Below are 16454 nucleotides of genomic sequence, written 5' to 3'. Positions count from 1 at the left end.
GGATCACATCTATTAAGTGTGATTTGATGAAAACCACTTGCATCAATGAAAAATCCCAAAAAACGAGTATGTAGATAAGGATGACATAGAGGAGGAATAAAACCCGTGACATCACAGGGAGCACTTTGAGAGGTGCAGAGGCACACTCAAAGTGTGCCATGTGAGGGAATCTGATCCTGGGTCCTGGCTCATAAAACCCAACCCGTAACCCGTCCACAACACGAGATATTTCTCTACAGCGTGCGGAATTGAAAAAAAAGTATATTAAAAGTTTCCCCATTTCCCACATTTTGCGCTACAACCAAAGCGCCATTAACGATTGACGGCAAAGAAATGCTCTCAATCTCCAGATCGACTAACAACCGTTCGATCTTCGAAGCGGAGGGTTCGGGTATAAACTTCATATATCTCTTTGTCTCGCTCTCTTCTGAAGCGGCGCGCGTCGACTAAACCCCCCTCTCTCTCTCTTAGGGTTAGGGTTTCCGGGTTCCTGTTCTTCTTCTTCTTCTTGTTGGGTAGAGAGAGAGAGAGAAGGGAGGAGAAAGATGGCGCAGGGGAGGAGGGCGACGGGGACGGTGAAGTGGTTCAGTATGCAGAAGGGGTTCGGGTTCATAACGCCAGACGACGGCAGCGAGGACCTCTTCGTCCACCAGACCTCCATTACGACTGAAGGCTTCCGCTCCCTCTCCGAGGGCGAGGCCGTCGAGTACGAGGTCGATAGGGGCGACGACGGCAGGACCAAGGCCGTCAACGTCACCGGCCCCGATGGTTGCCCCTTGGTCGGTGGATCAGGTGGTGGTGGTGGAAGAGGATTTTCCGGCGGTGGTGGTGGTGGTAGAGGTCGAGGAGGAGGGGGTGGTAGTTATGGTGGTGGATATGGTGGTGGAAGGGGAAGCAGGAGTGGAAGGCCCGGAGGCCGTGGTGGTTATGGAGGAGGCGACGGTGGTTATGGAGGTAGCGGCGGTGGTTATGGAGGAGGCGACGGTGGTTATGGAGGAAGCGGCGGTGGTTATGGAGGAGGAGGAGGAGGTGGTGGCGCTTGCTACAATTGTGGGCAGCCGGGGCATTTGGCCAGGGATTGTTACCAGGGAAGCGGCGGGCGTTCTGGTGGCGGTTATGGAGGCGGCGGTGGTTATGGAGGCGGCGGTGGTTATGGAGGTGGCGGTGGTGGCGGCGGAAGTTGCTACAACTGTGGGGAGACTGGGCATTTTGCGCGCGAATGTCCGTCCGGGCAGAAATGAAGGATCGATCGAAGGCGATCCGGCCGTCCGATCAGCGATCACCGACGTCTACAACAACGGTGTGATGCTGATTTTGAATGCTGTTGCATCCCGGGAAAATTGACGATCGGATCGGGCCTAGGTTTTTCCTTTTGCTTTGTGGGTCGATACCGTTTTTCTTTCTTTTTTTATTTCTCTTATTTCTTTTCTGTTTGGAACTTTGAATGCTCGTTCTTGCTTGAAACTTGGTGGGTATGAAAGGATGATGAATTGTGATAGCGGCAGAGGAGAAGAAGAGGGTTCGTTCCTTCCCTTCTTTATCTCTATTGCCTGCCCTATCCTTGATTTCATTTCCTTTCATTTTTTGTTTTGTGTTAGGCTGTCTTGTTTTTTTCTTGCCTCTTATTTTGCGATCTGATATGCTTGCTTTAAAAGAAAGGGTGGATTCATGCAGTTCATTTCATTATACATGGAATTCTTAGAGACCCAATTTATACATTTTCTTTGGCTCTTCTTTCTTCAATATTAATGGTGGTTTTAGTCTGATCTTAATTCCTTTCTGATTCTTTTGTTTTCTTTAATTCTTGGGATTTATGTTGATTGCATTATTGTGTTTTGGTGTCCGGTGTTCTTTAATGCGGGGATTTGATGGGTTTGCATGTGGGCTTGCGTTGTTTATGTTTTTCTTTTCCGATTGAGTTGGTGGTTTATTTGTTGGCAACTGAAAATTAGGATTGCATGAGGAAGGTGCTAAATGCCTTTACTTCCTTTTCTATCTATAACGGGAAGTTGGTACCACACCAGTCGCGAAGACCTGATCGTGCTGGCTCAGCCTGACATACTTGTTACGGTCATCGTGCCGGCCGCTTAAAACTCTGATACTAGGACTCCCACCTGAGGCTTATGATGGGCCTCTGGTGAGAGATGCCCATAAGAATCGAACCTTGAGGGATCTCTGTCTCGGAATCGCTCGTGAGAATCGAACCTTGACCATCCCTCTAGCAGCTAAGGCCCCCACCCCACTACGCCAACCACCATTGGGCCTGGCTCAATGCCTTAGGCTGTATTTTTTCGGGGAAGAAGGTTAAAAGTCACTGGTGGTGGCTACGCTGATTATTACTATTTAATTGTTGTTTTTCTCCTTTATGCCGAGAATGCATTAATGGTGAAGAAAAAAGGGGAAGAGTTGGTGTTCTGGGTGCATGTATCTCTTTGGAATGTTAATTGCGAATTCTCAATGTGAAAGGGCGTGTGTGGACAGATTTTAATTAAAGTTTGTTGCCGTTACAGTCGCGGTGTGGGAAATTAATTGCTAGGGATGAACCAACTCCTCTTGTTTGTGAATCCTATAGATAGGAAATGAGTTTTCAATGCCGCGGCTAGGTTACTGATCCTTAAGTTTTTTTTTTCATTTATAACCCGAAGAAACCAGGTCTACCTGGTTGCTCTGGCTCAGCCTGCTATACCTACGTTCGTCCTGCTGGCAGAGTAAAACTCCAAGGCTAGGACTCCTGGCCCGGGGCTTAGGGGCGACACCCATGAGAATTTAACCTTGACTACCCGTCTATCTATCTTCCCAGACTCTATTTTGGTGGCTTCTTCATGGAAATATCAAAAAAAGAATATGATTTTTTTCCATGTAAAGTTTGATTGCATGGAAATCAGTTTTCACTTCCCCAAGCGTTGCGCCTAACATGAGATGAACCCTATTTGGTAAATGGGAGTCAGAGGACGTTTAGGAGGTGCGCTACACGACCGTGCAAACAGGCCTGTCTGGACACTGCTGGCCGGGCGCTGAGGTTTTCTGGACAAAGTTTTTGTCTCAAGGAGTCGGGTGCATGAAGCACAGACAGCAGCATCAAACGCCCATGGGTCTCTTGAAGTTGCTCCCGTCAATTCTTGTAACTGGGGCCTACTACCTCCAGGTAGTGATTATATTACCAAACCCTTTGTTTTTGGGTGCAAATACAAAGGAAATTATTTCCATAAACTACCTTCTCAACGTCCTCTCCCAAACACCACCACCGTAGTAGCTTGACCAGATTAAGGCCCAAATCTTCAACTTCCATTTCTGTTGCAGCTAGTGGGGAGTTGGTAATCCCTCTGTTTTTCCTTAGCCTCACATTTGAAAGTTACAATTCAGGAAACTTTCCAATTCTCTTTGCCTATCTCCACATGTTCCTCAACTTAGTTAGCGTAAATATTATAAAATCTGAACGCAGAAGCCAGGGTAGCAAGTGAAAAAAAAAATCCTTCATTAACTTTTTTAAATAACATTCTTGCCATGTTAACGTAACTAAAATTTGTTTAGGCAATTCTCCGTGCTTTTTCTAAAAAAACAAATGTTGCATAACAAGATGTTTATATTTTAAAGTTTTTTGTTTAAAACTCTTACTCTTACCAATGAATTCATCTACCTAAACTCTCTCTCTCTCTCGTGTAATGGACATAAGGCCCATAACATGTGGAGACCTCAGTTATGCATTGTGTTGGCTTGCCCCATGCATAACAGTTATTTTCAAATGTATGCTGAGAGAGAGAGGTATTGCTTCTCACTTGGTAACACTATCTTAGATATGTTTTGAAAAAGTCAGCACCATCGGTGGACCAAAGAGCGGAACAGGCCATGCTTGGGCTGTTTGAGTTTGGCTTGTTAAGGTTTGACCCTGCTTGGGCTTGGCTCATTAGCTCGTTATGAGCTGAGCTTTGCGATTTGATCATGAGCTTGCTGGTTTTTAAAAAAAAACTGATTTCAAAGTGTTTTTCAAAGTTTGATAATATATAAAATATATGTATACACTAGAATATGAGAACTGAAAATATGAGAATTAATGGGTGAACCACAATTTTCATGAATTTTTTATTCTTTTCTGTTGAATCTAACAGTGTGAATCTGATGTACATGCTTGGTTTTATAAGAACACACCATAAATGAGATTTTTTCTTCATAAATATTCAAGCATTCAAAAATTATATTTTTTCATCGAAAATACAGGGTCCAATTGGTTGATTCTTAGCAAATTCATCATGCCTAGTACATCCATGGTTGGATTTGCAAAAAAAGTGTTGGCAATGCCCATATTTTCAGTTCTCATATTTGGTTTTCATATTTCAGTTCCTATATTCTAGTGATGCATACAAATGATATATATAAAATATATAATATGTAAAATTGAGCCTATATGAGCAGAACCAAACAGTGAGCTGCTCGTCTGGTTTCCCAGCCATAATGTGGAGTGTTCAAGCGCATTTGCAAGCACCTTACAAGTCGTGAAAATGAATCACTTGATGATCATTTTCCATGAGAAAGGGCACAGCAGGGTGGGATTTGTGACTCCGTTTCTCAGGAAGATTGGCTTCTACTTTATCAAATGAGAGAACTTTCTCATGGCACAATCCTCTGACGTTTGCAAGAATGTGAGAGAATTGCTGTCTTAAAAATAATTCTCTCAAAAGCTTGAGAGAATGATTCTTTTAGGGGTGGTTTGTAACCGTGCCCTTGTAACAAACCATATGCTCTGATCACATTCTGTACGACACTATATGTTCCAATGCATCTAAAGTTTGTTTTTCTAACAGAACAATTGCTCAATTGGTTATCTGTTCACATGTCATGCTGCTTGTGCTCCCAACTGTTTACATTACACTTATTTTAATTGTTGAATGATTTGTACTTGGAAGCAGTCCAGCAGATAAGTACACATGGAAAAAAAATTATTCAAAAATTTAAAGGCTTGTATGCTAACATCTACCTGAAGCTGATAATGAGTCAGATCCAATTGACCAACCTTGCAATCCTAGGAAAAAGTTTTTTTTTTTTTTTTGGATAATCTAAGGGAAAAAATCCTGCTATCCTCCACCGCACATTGGCTGGCTTTCAGTTGGGAAAATCCTTGAGGTCTCCCTGCCGGAGATTACACCTAGCTTCAACCTTGCAGCAAAGAATGCCACATGTGGGTGTCATACTTGTGATGTCCCGTCAACTTGGTGACATTCACAAGTCGCTATGTGTGGAGCCCTCGTGGGCATCCTAGGAGCAAATTGGTGCGATTTAGGATCCCAATCTTTTCTTGCCAAACATCTATTAAACAATCGGTATAATGGTAACATAAAATTAAGAGTGTACTCGCTGTTAAATTGACATATACCCGTTTTGGTGCAGTTGATGGCAAAAGGGGGTTATTGATGTCTCAAGGGTTGTCCCCATCTATGTCACTACCTTAAAATTACTTGACGTTGAGTACCGGAGAAACTAAGAAGTTTTTTTTTTGATAGGCAAGCTGGGGTTAGGCAGACCCCTACCAGTTCAATTAATTAGAACGACTATACAATTGAGTTTCAAGCATAGATGCCAATCAGGGGGATGATCTTTCCATGAGTGGATCAACCCCCTTTGGCAAGTTTGGCTAAATCTTTACACAAAAATGGCTATTGAATCTGTTGATAAAAAAGAAAACAGAGTATAAACAAGACTCACCGGCACTTGGTCGCGTTGGCTCTTGCCCTCCATGATTCGAAGAATACCCTTCGCTACATCGAGAGTGCCGGTTTCCATCATGATCTTACCCTTGACGTCCGACTACTGAATAACTTCCTCCCAAACATTCCACTCCCCATCCTTTATCTGACCCTCCTTAGGCAGCCGTCTGCTGTAATTCTACCTTCAGAGGTTCTAACAACGTATCCAATGCACCATACATAACAGAAAATGCTGCATATGCTTCGTTCCTCACCCGCCAGATAGCCCAAACAGTAACGTGAAACGCTACTATCCAGCTCTTCATTATTAGCTTGTCTCTGAACTTGCATCCAACCCAACGTTTTAGACTTTCACTGTAGGGTCAGGAGACCACCCTTTGTCAAACATATTCGACACTGACCTCCATACCTGTGCAACCCACTCGCGTTGGATCAGCAAGTGGTGATCACTTTCCTCTTGCATTTCCCATAGCACACATCGACTCGCTAGGTGGTGGCCCAGCCTTTTCAATCGGTCGAGGGTTAGAAGCCCCCGTCCATCACCAATTTGAGCGTGACTGCTTTACGGGGGGAAGCAAAGCCCACCCATACCGATTTGTACAGGTAGTTCACCTGACCCTTAGCTCGTAGTATTTCCCAAACAGCTCATTGAGAGGAGCCTTGCTGGCCGGTACGGCGCAGCTCATCCCTGACGTTGGATCTCCACACCTGGTTTTCAACTTCGCGGTGCACCCATGGGGGAAGGCGGACTCTATCGTCGCGTATCATCTTCGAGCTAACCTGCTGGTTGATCACACTGGTCACTGTTATGTGCCGAAGCGTTGGATATAACACTGCCCGCTTGCTTGGCGGCATCTGACTTATGATAGGGCCTGAATTCAGCCATGGCTGGTACCAGAACTCAATGAACTTACCATCTCCAACCTGCCACTGCACTCCCTTCAGCAGCGTTTGGGCTCCACTGCGCACCCCCCTTCCATTTACAAGATACTAACATCCGTGGCCGGGGGACCCAAACAGATTCCTTGGAGAAGAACTCTGCCATCACCAAACTGGACCACGGACTGGATGGATGCTGATATATTCTCCACGACAGCTTTGCAAGGCCAGCCCTATGGACTTCCTCCAATCTTTTGATCCCCAGACTTACTTCCAAAACTGGTTTACATATCATTTCCCACTTAAGGAGGTGAACATGCTTATGATGTTCATCATCTTTCCATGAGAATCTTTTCATTACTCTCTCCAGGGGCGTAGCTAGGGGGGGGCAGGACTGCTGCCTCCCCCAAACAGTTAATTTTTTTTTTTTTTTAAAAGCCCAGTCCTAGCCCTGCCCTGATTCCATATGAAATAGATTTTTATCCATTTTTAAGCCCAGCCCAACCCTGACTGCAGCAAATAGTTTGATTTATCCATATGAAATAGATTTTTATTAATAATTGTAGCCATTTTTTATTTTATCTCAAAAAAAAAATTTAACCTCCACCCCTGCCTCCATCCCCGGTCCAAGCAGGGGTCCGTTTCCCCTTAGTCTATAGTCATCCCTTAAAGGATTGGGGGTAGGGCCGGGCGGGAAAAAACATAAGTCCATCCCTGCCTCCATCCCCGTTTCATGCCCTTCATCCCCGATCCAAGTGGGGTGAAGCCCCGTTGTCCCCCGTTCCATTGCCATCCCTACCAACCACAGGCTAGTTGGATGAGATGACTTCTGGCCAACCAGATAATGAAGGGGACTATCGCAGATTTTCCTTGGTTCGATTGAAGACCCGAGTATCTTCCGAACTCGTTCAATACCACCATGAACCTCATAATCCGACTCCTTATCTTGCAGAAAAATAAAAGCATCATCAGCGTAAAAACTGTGATACCAGTTGAACTTATTGATATGGACAGGAATAATTCTACCTTCCTGGACTTCCTTGTCCAGGCGTTTGGTTAACCGTTCTATTGCCAAAAGGAATAGATAGAGGGATATGGGGTCCCTTGGCAGATACCCCGCTCACTGTTGAGGTTCTCCTCGGCCTCCCCATTGATGATCACCGTAATTCTCACGGTAGAGATGCACAACATAATCAAAGAAATTCACTCTTCAGTGAAACCAAATACTCTGAAGGAGCTTTGGATAAACTTCCACTCCACTCTGTCATAGGCTTTCGCCAGATCAGTCAGTTTTAAGCATCACGCTTTTTTTTTTTCTGGTCGCCATGAAATCAACCATTTTGTGCGCGCGGTCCTGAACACCCTTTTAGAAAGGCCTGCTGGTTCTGACTGATGATCCTGGCTAACACTCCACGCGTTCTATTAACAATAATTTTAAAGATTACTTTGTAAACCAAATTACATTGGTTGGTCGGCCTGAATTGAGACATTTTGTTAGCACTCTAGATTTTGGGAATCAAAACTATGTTAGCCGAGTTGATTCTCTAAGTTTAACCTGAAGAAATTTGAAACTGCTGAGCAAACATCCTTGACTATTATATTCCAAAATTTCTAAAAGAAAAAACCTGGAAAGCTATCGGGGACGACGCATATCTGGGTCTATATGGTTAGATTTTTCTCTCTTTTGGCATTGACATCGACACTTTCTTTGGCCTTATTATCCTCTAGATTGGTTTGATTAGTAGATGAAGTTCACCTAAAGCTAATAACTAGGGATTCTCTAAGACAAACTAAAGTAGAGGTGTTCACGGTTTAAGGTTTAGGTGAGCTAGGCTAGGTTTGATTTTAAGTCAATGATCGGATTTGGCTAATAGGTTTTGGTATGGGTCTGACAAGGTTGAAAGAGAATTCGGTTTTTTCTAAAATATAACACAATAAATGCCAAAAAATTAGGAGATGACTAAAGGCACACATTAAAATTTAGGATTCTGATAAAATTTCCAAAAAAATCTAGGTTTATCCAAGAACTAGATTTCTAACATACCATGAGAGGGTGAGACATTTCTCTCAAAATATAATCCAGAGTCAGGGTTGAGAATTTAAAATGGGCAAAGTCTGAACACGGGCTCCTAACATCTGCCAGCATACTTATATTTTTTTCCACTGTGACTTTTAGGCGGTCCCCATCAGCGTAAACATCCTTTTGAGTGTCTCCAGCTTTGAAAAGGTGAATAAAATATCGTCTGGCTTCTTGCATGATGACATCTTTAGCATTAACCTCACCCGTCCTCCCTGTTAAAGAAGCTGGTCTCCCTCTTTCAGCCACCTGCAGCGCGACTTCTGTCTCAACAAATCTTCTTCCATGTTGCATAAAATATGCAGTTCGTCCCTCAGAGCCATCTCCTGAACGAAGCTGTCATCTGGACGACCTTTACTACTTTGATGGCAAGCCTCAAGTTCCTCTGTAGCTTTAATACGAGCTGGTAAGAATCGGATTGTTTTCTTATTTCATCAAGTTTAGTAGTCAACCGAAACATGGGCAATCCTCTTATCTCCTGTTCCCAACATGACTGGACCACCTCTTTACACCCTTCCCGCTTCAACCAGTATTTAAAAAATTCGAACGACAAGGCTACCCTCATCTTCAGAGCACTACTCATAAGAATAAGAAGACCCTTATGATTCGATATTGACCTAGGCAACAAACTCATAGAGGGGTTGGGAAAAGAGTTGTTCCTCTTAAAATATGGGTTAAACCCCCTTATGTTAGTTCTATTATCTTTTCATTAGCCTCTTTGTGACGGATCTTGCATTTAAGGCCACTTGAAAACGAGTTTGGGTCCATCTGGAACTCCCTACCCGACCCCTTTTTCTCCTTGTTACCCAACTCGTTGAGACTTAAGGGCTTCCCTACGTTCAAGTCGTTAGTTCCTTGACCTTTAGCTACCAAGAAACTAGGTCCCGACCCATCAGAGGGTCGAAGGGGAGCCTTATAGTCATCTCAGTGAGCAAGAGGGCGTTTTTTCCTGACCTTTTTACATCGCACAGACCCTATTGCTTTTGGCTGCCACCTGACAACGCATGATAGCCTTCCTGCTGCCTAGGGATCCTCACCTTGCATGGACTCGTCGAATCTGACATTCCATCCATGGGTGACACAGATGGCACCTCCATCGATGCCGGATGCTTAGTCTTTGTTGCCTCCTCTATCAGGAAAATTACATCCCTGGTTTCACCGCCCTCCTCCATCAAAATGACCACCTTAGGTCTGGTGCCACCCTTCATCAAAGACACTGGGCCTCCCTCAGTCTCCTCACCCACTGGAGGGTCCTCTTCCATGGCAACTAGAGCCGCTGCCGTTTTCACTAGAACCTTGGCCCCCGCTCTTTGGGTCTCCCTTCTTCACATCGTTCGTGTTGGTGGGGAGCCATCGATCTGTTGGAGCAAAGGCAGCGGAAGCAACTCCAGAAGAAGTAGAGGCAGATCGAACTTTTCGAGTGATAAAAGAAAGAAAAAAGGAGAAGAGGAGGAATTGAGTGACCTCTTTGAGGTTTGCTTCTAAGACTTCTAGTTATAGAAGTAGATTTCTCTCTGTGTGTTTTTAGGAGTCGAGTCTCTTAGATTTATAGCTTTTGGTTTTTATCTCTCGGCTCAATAGTCAGTTGAGAGAATCACGATGAGTCGAGGTTTTTGATAAAGATAAAATGTGAATTTTGAAATGCTTTTATAAAACTGACTCTGCTTATCCATGAGCAAGTCTACTCACGGATAAGCATAACGTGCAACACATGGCCACACACAACATCTCCCACTTGGACATAAGACTGCTCAATTTGCTTTCACTAGTATGGGTTTCCTTGAACTGATTACGAATTTTTCATTAAGGATTTCCTTCGTAATAATACATATCTTAATCCCATACGGGCAATGTGCTTGATAAACAAATCTTCTGAAATACCCTTTGTTAGGGGATCAACTACCATATCCAATGTATGAAGGTAGTTCACAAATATTTCTTTATTTTCAATCATATCATGTATATAGTGATATTTCACCATTATATGCTTGCTCTTAGAGCTATCAGCTTCACTTTTTATTAGAGCAATAACAACTTGATTATCACAGTATATCTGTACAGGTTCACATATTAGATCTATCTTTAAGTTTTTAATGAACATGTTGATCCATACTACAAATATCACAGTTGCATTACAGACGATATACTCAGCCTCTTGAGTATGCTAAGCCACACAACCCTATTTCTTAGAGGACCAAACAACAACTCCTCCTCCAAAGAGGAAGATGTAGCCATAAGTAGATTTGTTGTCATCTTTGCACCTTGCAAAGTCAGTGTCAGAGTATCCTATCAAGTCAAGGTTGTCAGCTTGAAAACTCAATCGTAAGCCTTTAAAACCTTTTAAGTATCGAAATATCCTCTTAACAGCTTGCCAATGAGGCCATCCTGGATTACTTTGATATCTGCTAACAAGAGCTACTGCGAAGCTTATGTCAGGTCTTGTACATAACATCACATACATTAGGCTTCCAACAACCTGAGCATAATGAATTTCAAGTCTTTGTTGGCCTTCACGAGGAGAATCACTCTTACTCAAGTTTACTCCTTTAGCAACAGGAGTCCCAATGGGGCCTCGACGTTCCATGTTTGCCCTGATGATTTACCCCTGTTCGGCGGAGGGGGCCAGACCTCCTCTGTAACGTCCCAAATATTTAGCTTTAAAATTTTGGATTAATTTTTTTTTTACACAACAGCGGAAAAGCTTTATTAAATCCTTCGTCAAATTATTTGGGCGGGTTACAAGTAATAGCACAGACTCAAGGCATTTAAGTAAAATAAATTCTTGCATTGAAATACTACAAGTTATTATTTACAACTTAATGATTTATTACAAGTCATATTCCTCAGGACATCCGAAGAAGATATGGTCACATGGCACTGTCGTAGCGACGACCGCAATTGCTCGTCATTCAGTTTCCTGAAAAACATTAATTCAGAAAAGGTCAGTCTACCACGTCTGAGTAAGAAGCAAAATATCCATATGAATGTGCACAGTGTCACGTGTACAAGTATATGTGCAACATGTTTAGATAGAACTAATAACCATTTAACAAGTGATAAATGTACAGGTCACCAAAGTCAAGTATTTCATGATATATTCCATCAACGTCAAAGCACGATACATCACATGCATGAACCATATTTATATAAGCAATAACAACTTTGAAACTAATAAGGATGTACACCTGACTTAACTAAAGCAATTAATGTAAAGTGTGTATAAAGCACAAACATCAACATTCAACACATCATTCATAAGTTATCACAATTTCCATGTAACGAAAAATTAATTGGAATCATGCTCTACAGGAGTCACAACTTACTCCAATAATTTCAACATCGAGCAGTATGCAACTACTTAAAGATCTTTCTTAATGCACTAACTTTATGTTTCATCTTGTTAATTACCCTGTGGGTACGCACAGACATCCGACATCGTAGCGGACCGAGACCACACGATGGTCTATTATTTTATAACCCGTGTGACTAGCCGTACGGATATCCAAAGGGGACGGTTCACGGACGAGAGAGTACTCCCCAATGGCTAGAACTAGAATTAGGATGCACCCTGTACTTCTGCAGAAGACTTGGATCTACCACCTAGGACGAATTGGTAGTCCTGGCCCCCCTAACTCCGAGGACTGGGGACCGGGTGAGACGTCTCGCTCTCACAAAACTAGAATGTCCCACGGAGTTTGTACCATCTACCCTCTCCAAGGTAAACCATGGGTCCAGTAACATACACCGTCTTTCAGGTGTACCCAGAGCCCTGGAAAACCAGTAACATATACCGTTTTCAGGTATACTCAGTATCCCGGAAAACCAGTAACATATACCGTCTTTCAGGTATACCCAGAATCCCCCTTTAGGTTATGTGTGCATAATTTCAATTTTATTTATTCTTATGTGCAAGTCATTGCACCACAGAGGATTTCCAAAATCTCAACCCACACTCGGGGTGATATCCATGTATGCACATTACCCATCGAATGCCTCATAGGCATCCACCACAATTTCTCAGAATTTTGGCTCAACTATGAGTGAATACTTATACTTAAGCATTTTAAAGTTTTATTTCTGAACTTGGGTATATGTTTTGTACCCCCACTGACCATGCCCTTATAAGGCATGTCTCAAGTATGACCTTTCATAAGTGCTCGTATGGCACTACATTGGTCTCGCAAGACCACAAGCTCAGTTTTGAGCTTTCACAAGATCATGGCATGAAAAATGTCCTTTATTATGCAAACCTTTGCAGAACAAACATAGATCAACTAGCACTGAAACATGTCATCATATTTACGTGCAATCATGATTCAATTATATGCAATTCCCTAAGCATCATATATGCCCATATGGCACCAAAAATATTTGACATACTCAGTTTCAAGTTGTACTATCGTGCCTTTATAGTTTTTCTCTTATTTGTGCAATTATAACGAACATATGCATTTAGCAACAAGCGATTCAAGCATTGAAACATTGGTCGCAACACACATATGTCAACATCATATAACACCATGTGCCACATGAATACGTCATGGATACCTTATTCATTTGCCACATTCATCGATACATACATTACTTTCATAAGCATATACTAAAATCAACATGCTTTTAAACCTGTGCACTAAAGTGAGCTTTTGCTCTAACCGATGTAAGTGTGCATGAGTGCATTTCAGGCCTACTCTAAGCATGTGCAAAATAGTGAATCTCAAATGTAACACATATTTAATAAGCTAATCTTATGGCAGCTTCTGGTTCATAGTAAATTTTGCAATATGATCGTCATAAATTAGATAATCGGTTTGTATTCATTGCATATCTTTATAAACGTCAATTTGACGGTCATGACTTCATGGGCAGATTCATATATGTAATAGATTGGCATATACTGCCATGTGACAACCATAATTTCAATGACAGTGTAAGCTCATAGCGGATTCATATGTACTGCAACATGGCTATCATGAGTTTCGTGATAGGTTTAAGCTCATAGCAGAGTCGCATATGCGGAAGTATGATATTCATATATGGAATGGTTGGGACATGATCCTAGCAGACCTTGCATGTACCATCGATGTTTTGCAAAATCGAGAAATTATTTTCTTATAAGATTGTACTGAGCCCTTTATCTTCTCAAAATATTTTATCACAACAGGTACGTTGCCCCATCAACACGTTGGCCGCCATCGTCGGGCATGTCTTAGGTACCTTCCCTTTTTCATCTTTCTTTTGCAGGTACTTGGTCCTACCAATCATTAGGCCATTTGGATCGAGGCAGCTACAGTTTCTGCCACTATGCTGAGCATAGCAGCCCAAGCCGGTTGGTTATAGCAAGCACTAATTCACCCAAAAATCGAGACAAAACAACCTCGTTCGAATATGCTACTATAAGCAAATTTCCTTTTTTTTTTTTTGGCAAACCCTATGAGTCTGCAGCCTGCCACTAGCTGTGGCTTGTGGCACACCCGCAACACTGGCAGGGCCAACAGTGCCCTGCCATGTCAGCTATATCTCGGGTTCGGCCAGCCTACCTCGGGTCACACCGGATCACCCTGACCAGGCTGGGGCAGATCAACCAAAAGGGTCGAGTCTGTCCACGGTCGTGAAGGCACCAGGAACGAGGCTGGACTATTTAAACCAAAATGGCAGTTTGCGTATCGTTAATCCCATCAAAAGAAATATAAGGAAGCACCGTCTGAAGAATATAAAAAGCATGATTTAAGCACAACCCGGTTCTTCATCTATTTATACCTCCATAAATATATGAACACAAAGAAACAAAACATAAAAACTCACTTTTAACCTGACCACCTATGCTTCCACGGTTAAACCATTTTCTTTGGTGCATACTTCATTCATTAAAGATATCACGTGTAACCCCTCATTGTTTATTTTCCAACATAACCCATGATGTTCATGTACTAAATTTGCAATTTCAATCATGTACTAGATTTGCAGCAACCCCTAATTATCAGTTTATGTCCAAAAATAACATGATGGTTCACGTAAAAAATTTTGACGTTTACTACATGGAAAGACCAACAACATGAAGTAAATTTTTGTTTCCAACAAAAAAAAATGTGAGGTGTACCAGATCTTTTTAATCTATATGGGGAATCAACACTTGGTTAAATGGGAACGTATGCATATCTAGTAACCCTATCTGTATACCTATGATATTATTTTTTTTTTAACTATCTAGTAGTCAAAACTAACGCATAGTCCATAAGAAAAAATCAATTTTTTTGAAACTACCTAAACTAACTTTCGTGATAACAGCCTAACCATCAAGGCTCACGATAACACATAAATATTGTGTTGTCGATCTATAACTCAAAAACAGAAAATTAGGCAATGATACGTAAATACATTTGATAATATGTTGGGCGTCGAACCTTGATGCTAATGCATAATTTAACCCTTTTTTTCAGATTGCTTATCTAACTGTTTTAGAACCCAACATATTTTGTTCTAACCGAACCAGCATCGAATCAAGGTTGTATACTCTTTTCTTATATATAAAAAAATAAAACGAAACCACCATATGCGTGCACACATTCTTTTATAACTAAAACGGTTCCAAAAACCTACTTGAACAGATTATACAGAATAATCGGGTAATCCAATCAAAACTATATATTTTTTCCTATTGGGGGAGGGAACACGCGTCCCCATCAGCCATAGTGAAGACCCAAAATCAAAATGTCGATCATCACCCATACCCTAAAAAAAAATACAACAGTTCAAATAAAGATTCCAGATTTTTACAATAGAGGATCCTGATGCATTCACACAAAAAAGGAAATGACCACATCCATCATTTGGTTTAGGACGTTAGGCGAATCATTGAATCGAGTGATCTACTCGATGGATCGATCAACCATCATGCCCATGAACTATCGAGATGAAAGGCCACCATGTCTATTTTACTTCCACGGGGAAAAGAAAACTATATGTGATACGATAGCAACCCTACCGTCCAATGCATGATTCGATGTCCACTAGGAACGAAATCAAGGTATGTTTGATAGGATGCCCTCGCTCCCCACGCCTCTCAGCTTGCATCCTTCCCGGAAGTAGCTAAGAGAACCGATGGTTCCAGCACCACAGGAACAAAAGAGTTCTGCTGATTTGGAAAGAAGGATGAGGAGTACAAATTTTTGGTGGGATAATGGCTGGAGATGAAAAAAAAACATGAAAAGGAAGATGATGATGGTCAATCGGCTGGATGGAGAGAGAAGGGGTGTTTTCCCAAAAGGTTTAATTTTGGAAACTACATTTTCCATTTTTTTTTGTAACTCTCTCTCTCCCTTTCAAAATCCTCCCAGCCACCCTCATTAGGGCTTTGAATACACCTCTCACCTCCTTCCCAAAATCGCCCCTTGGAGACTCCTCACAATAAATGTAATGTAACCTCTCTTTTTTTTTTTATACACTTGGCTGGGCTTCCTTGGGAAAAATCGTCCAGCCCATCTTACCTTAAAAATGTGTTTTCCTATTAACGTCACTTTAATGAGGAGTTACTAAAAAAAAATCGTTGATTATAATAAAGTAATTTTTTTTTTGCAAAAAACATCCTTGGCGCACCAAAGGATTTGAACTAGGGACCTCTTCTACAAGGGGTAACAAGCCCCACCAATGCGCCACACTCAATCTCATTGCATATCTTTGCAACGAAATTTTATTTAACCACTTATAGACGTCTGATGGTATTTATTTCTTTTCTTGGAACTGCAATCTCATTTAAGACTCCTCCCAATTCTAAAATCGTGGGCATGATGGTCTTCCCAAAA

General features: G+C 42.0%; 1 protein-coding gene and 1 pseudogene across 1 annotated transcript; one reads left to right on the top strand and one right to left on the bottom strand.

Annotated features, from left to right (window-relative positions):
- Positions 1-267: 267 nt before the first annotated feature.
- Positions 268-1772, top strand: LOC149847267 (uncharacterized). Its single transcript, XM_089996882.1, has one exon. It carries the CDS (start codon positions 546-548, stop codon positions 1239-1241), a length of 696 nt encoding a protein of 231 aa, XP_089853008.1. The 5' UTR covers positions 268-545; the 3' UTR covers positions 1242-1772.
- Positions 1773-10834: 9062 nt separating this feature from the next.
- Positions 10835-11239, bottom strand: LOC149847266 (secreted RxLR effector protein 161 pseudogene; annotated as a pseudogene).
- Between the last annotated feature and the right edge of the window lie 5215 nt (positions 11240-16454).

This window comes from Nuphar pumila, chromosome 2, assembly GCF_984573655.1.
Source record: "Nuphar pumila chromosome 2, dmNupPumi1.hap1.1, whole genome shotgun sequence".
Lineage (NCBI taxonomy): Eukaryota > Viridiplantae > Streptophyta > Magnoliopsida > Nymphaeales > Nymphaeaceae > Nuphar > Nuphar pumila.
This window is presented reverse-complemented; position numbering and strand designations above follow the sequence as displayed.

Coding starts and splice junctions, on each gene's coding strand:
- LOC149847267 (XM_089996882.1), top strand. CDS start 546: ATGGCGCAGGGGAGGAGGGCGACGGGGACGGTGAAGTGGTTCAGTATG.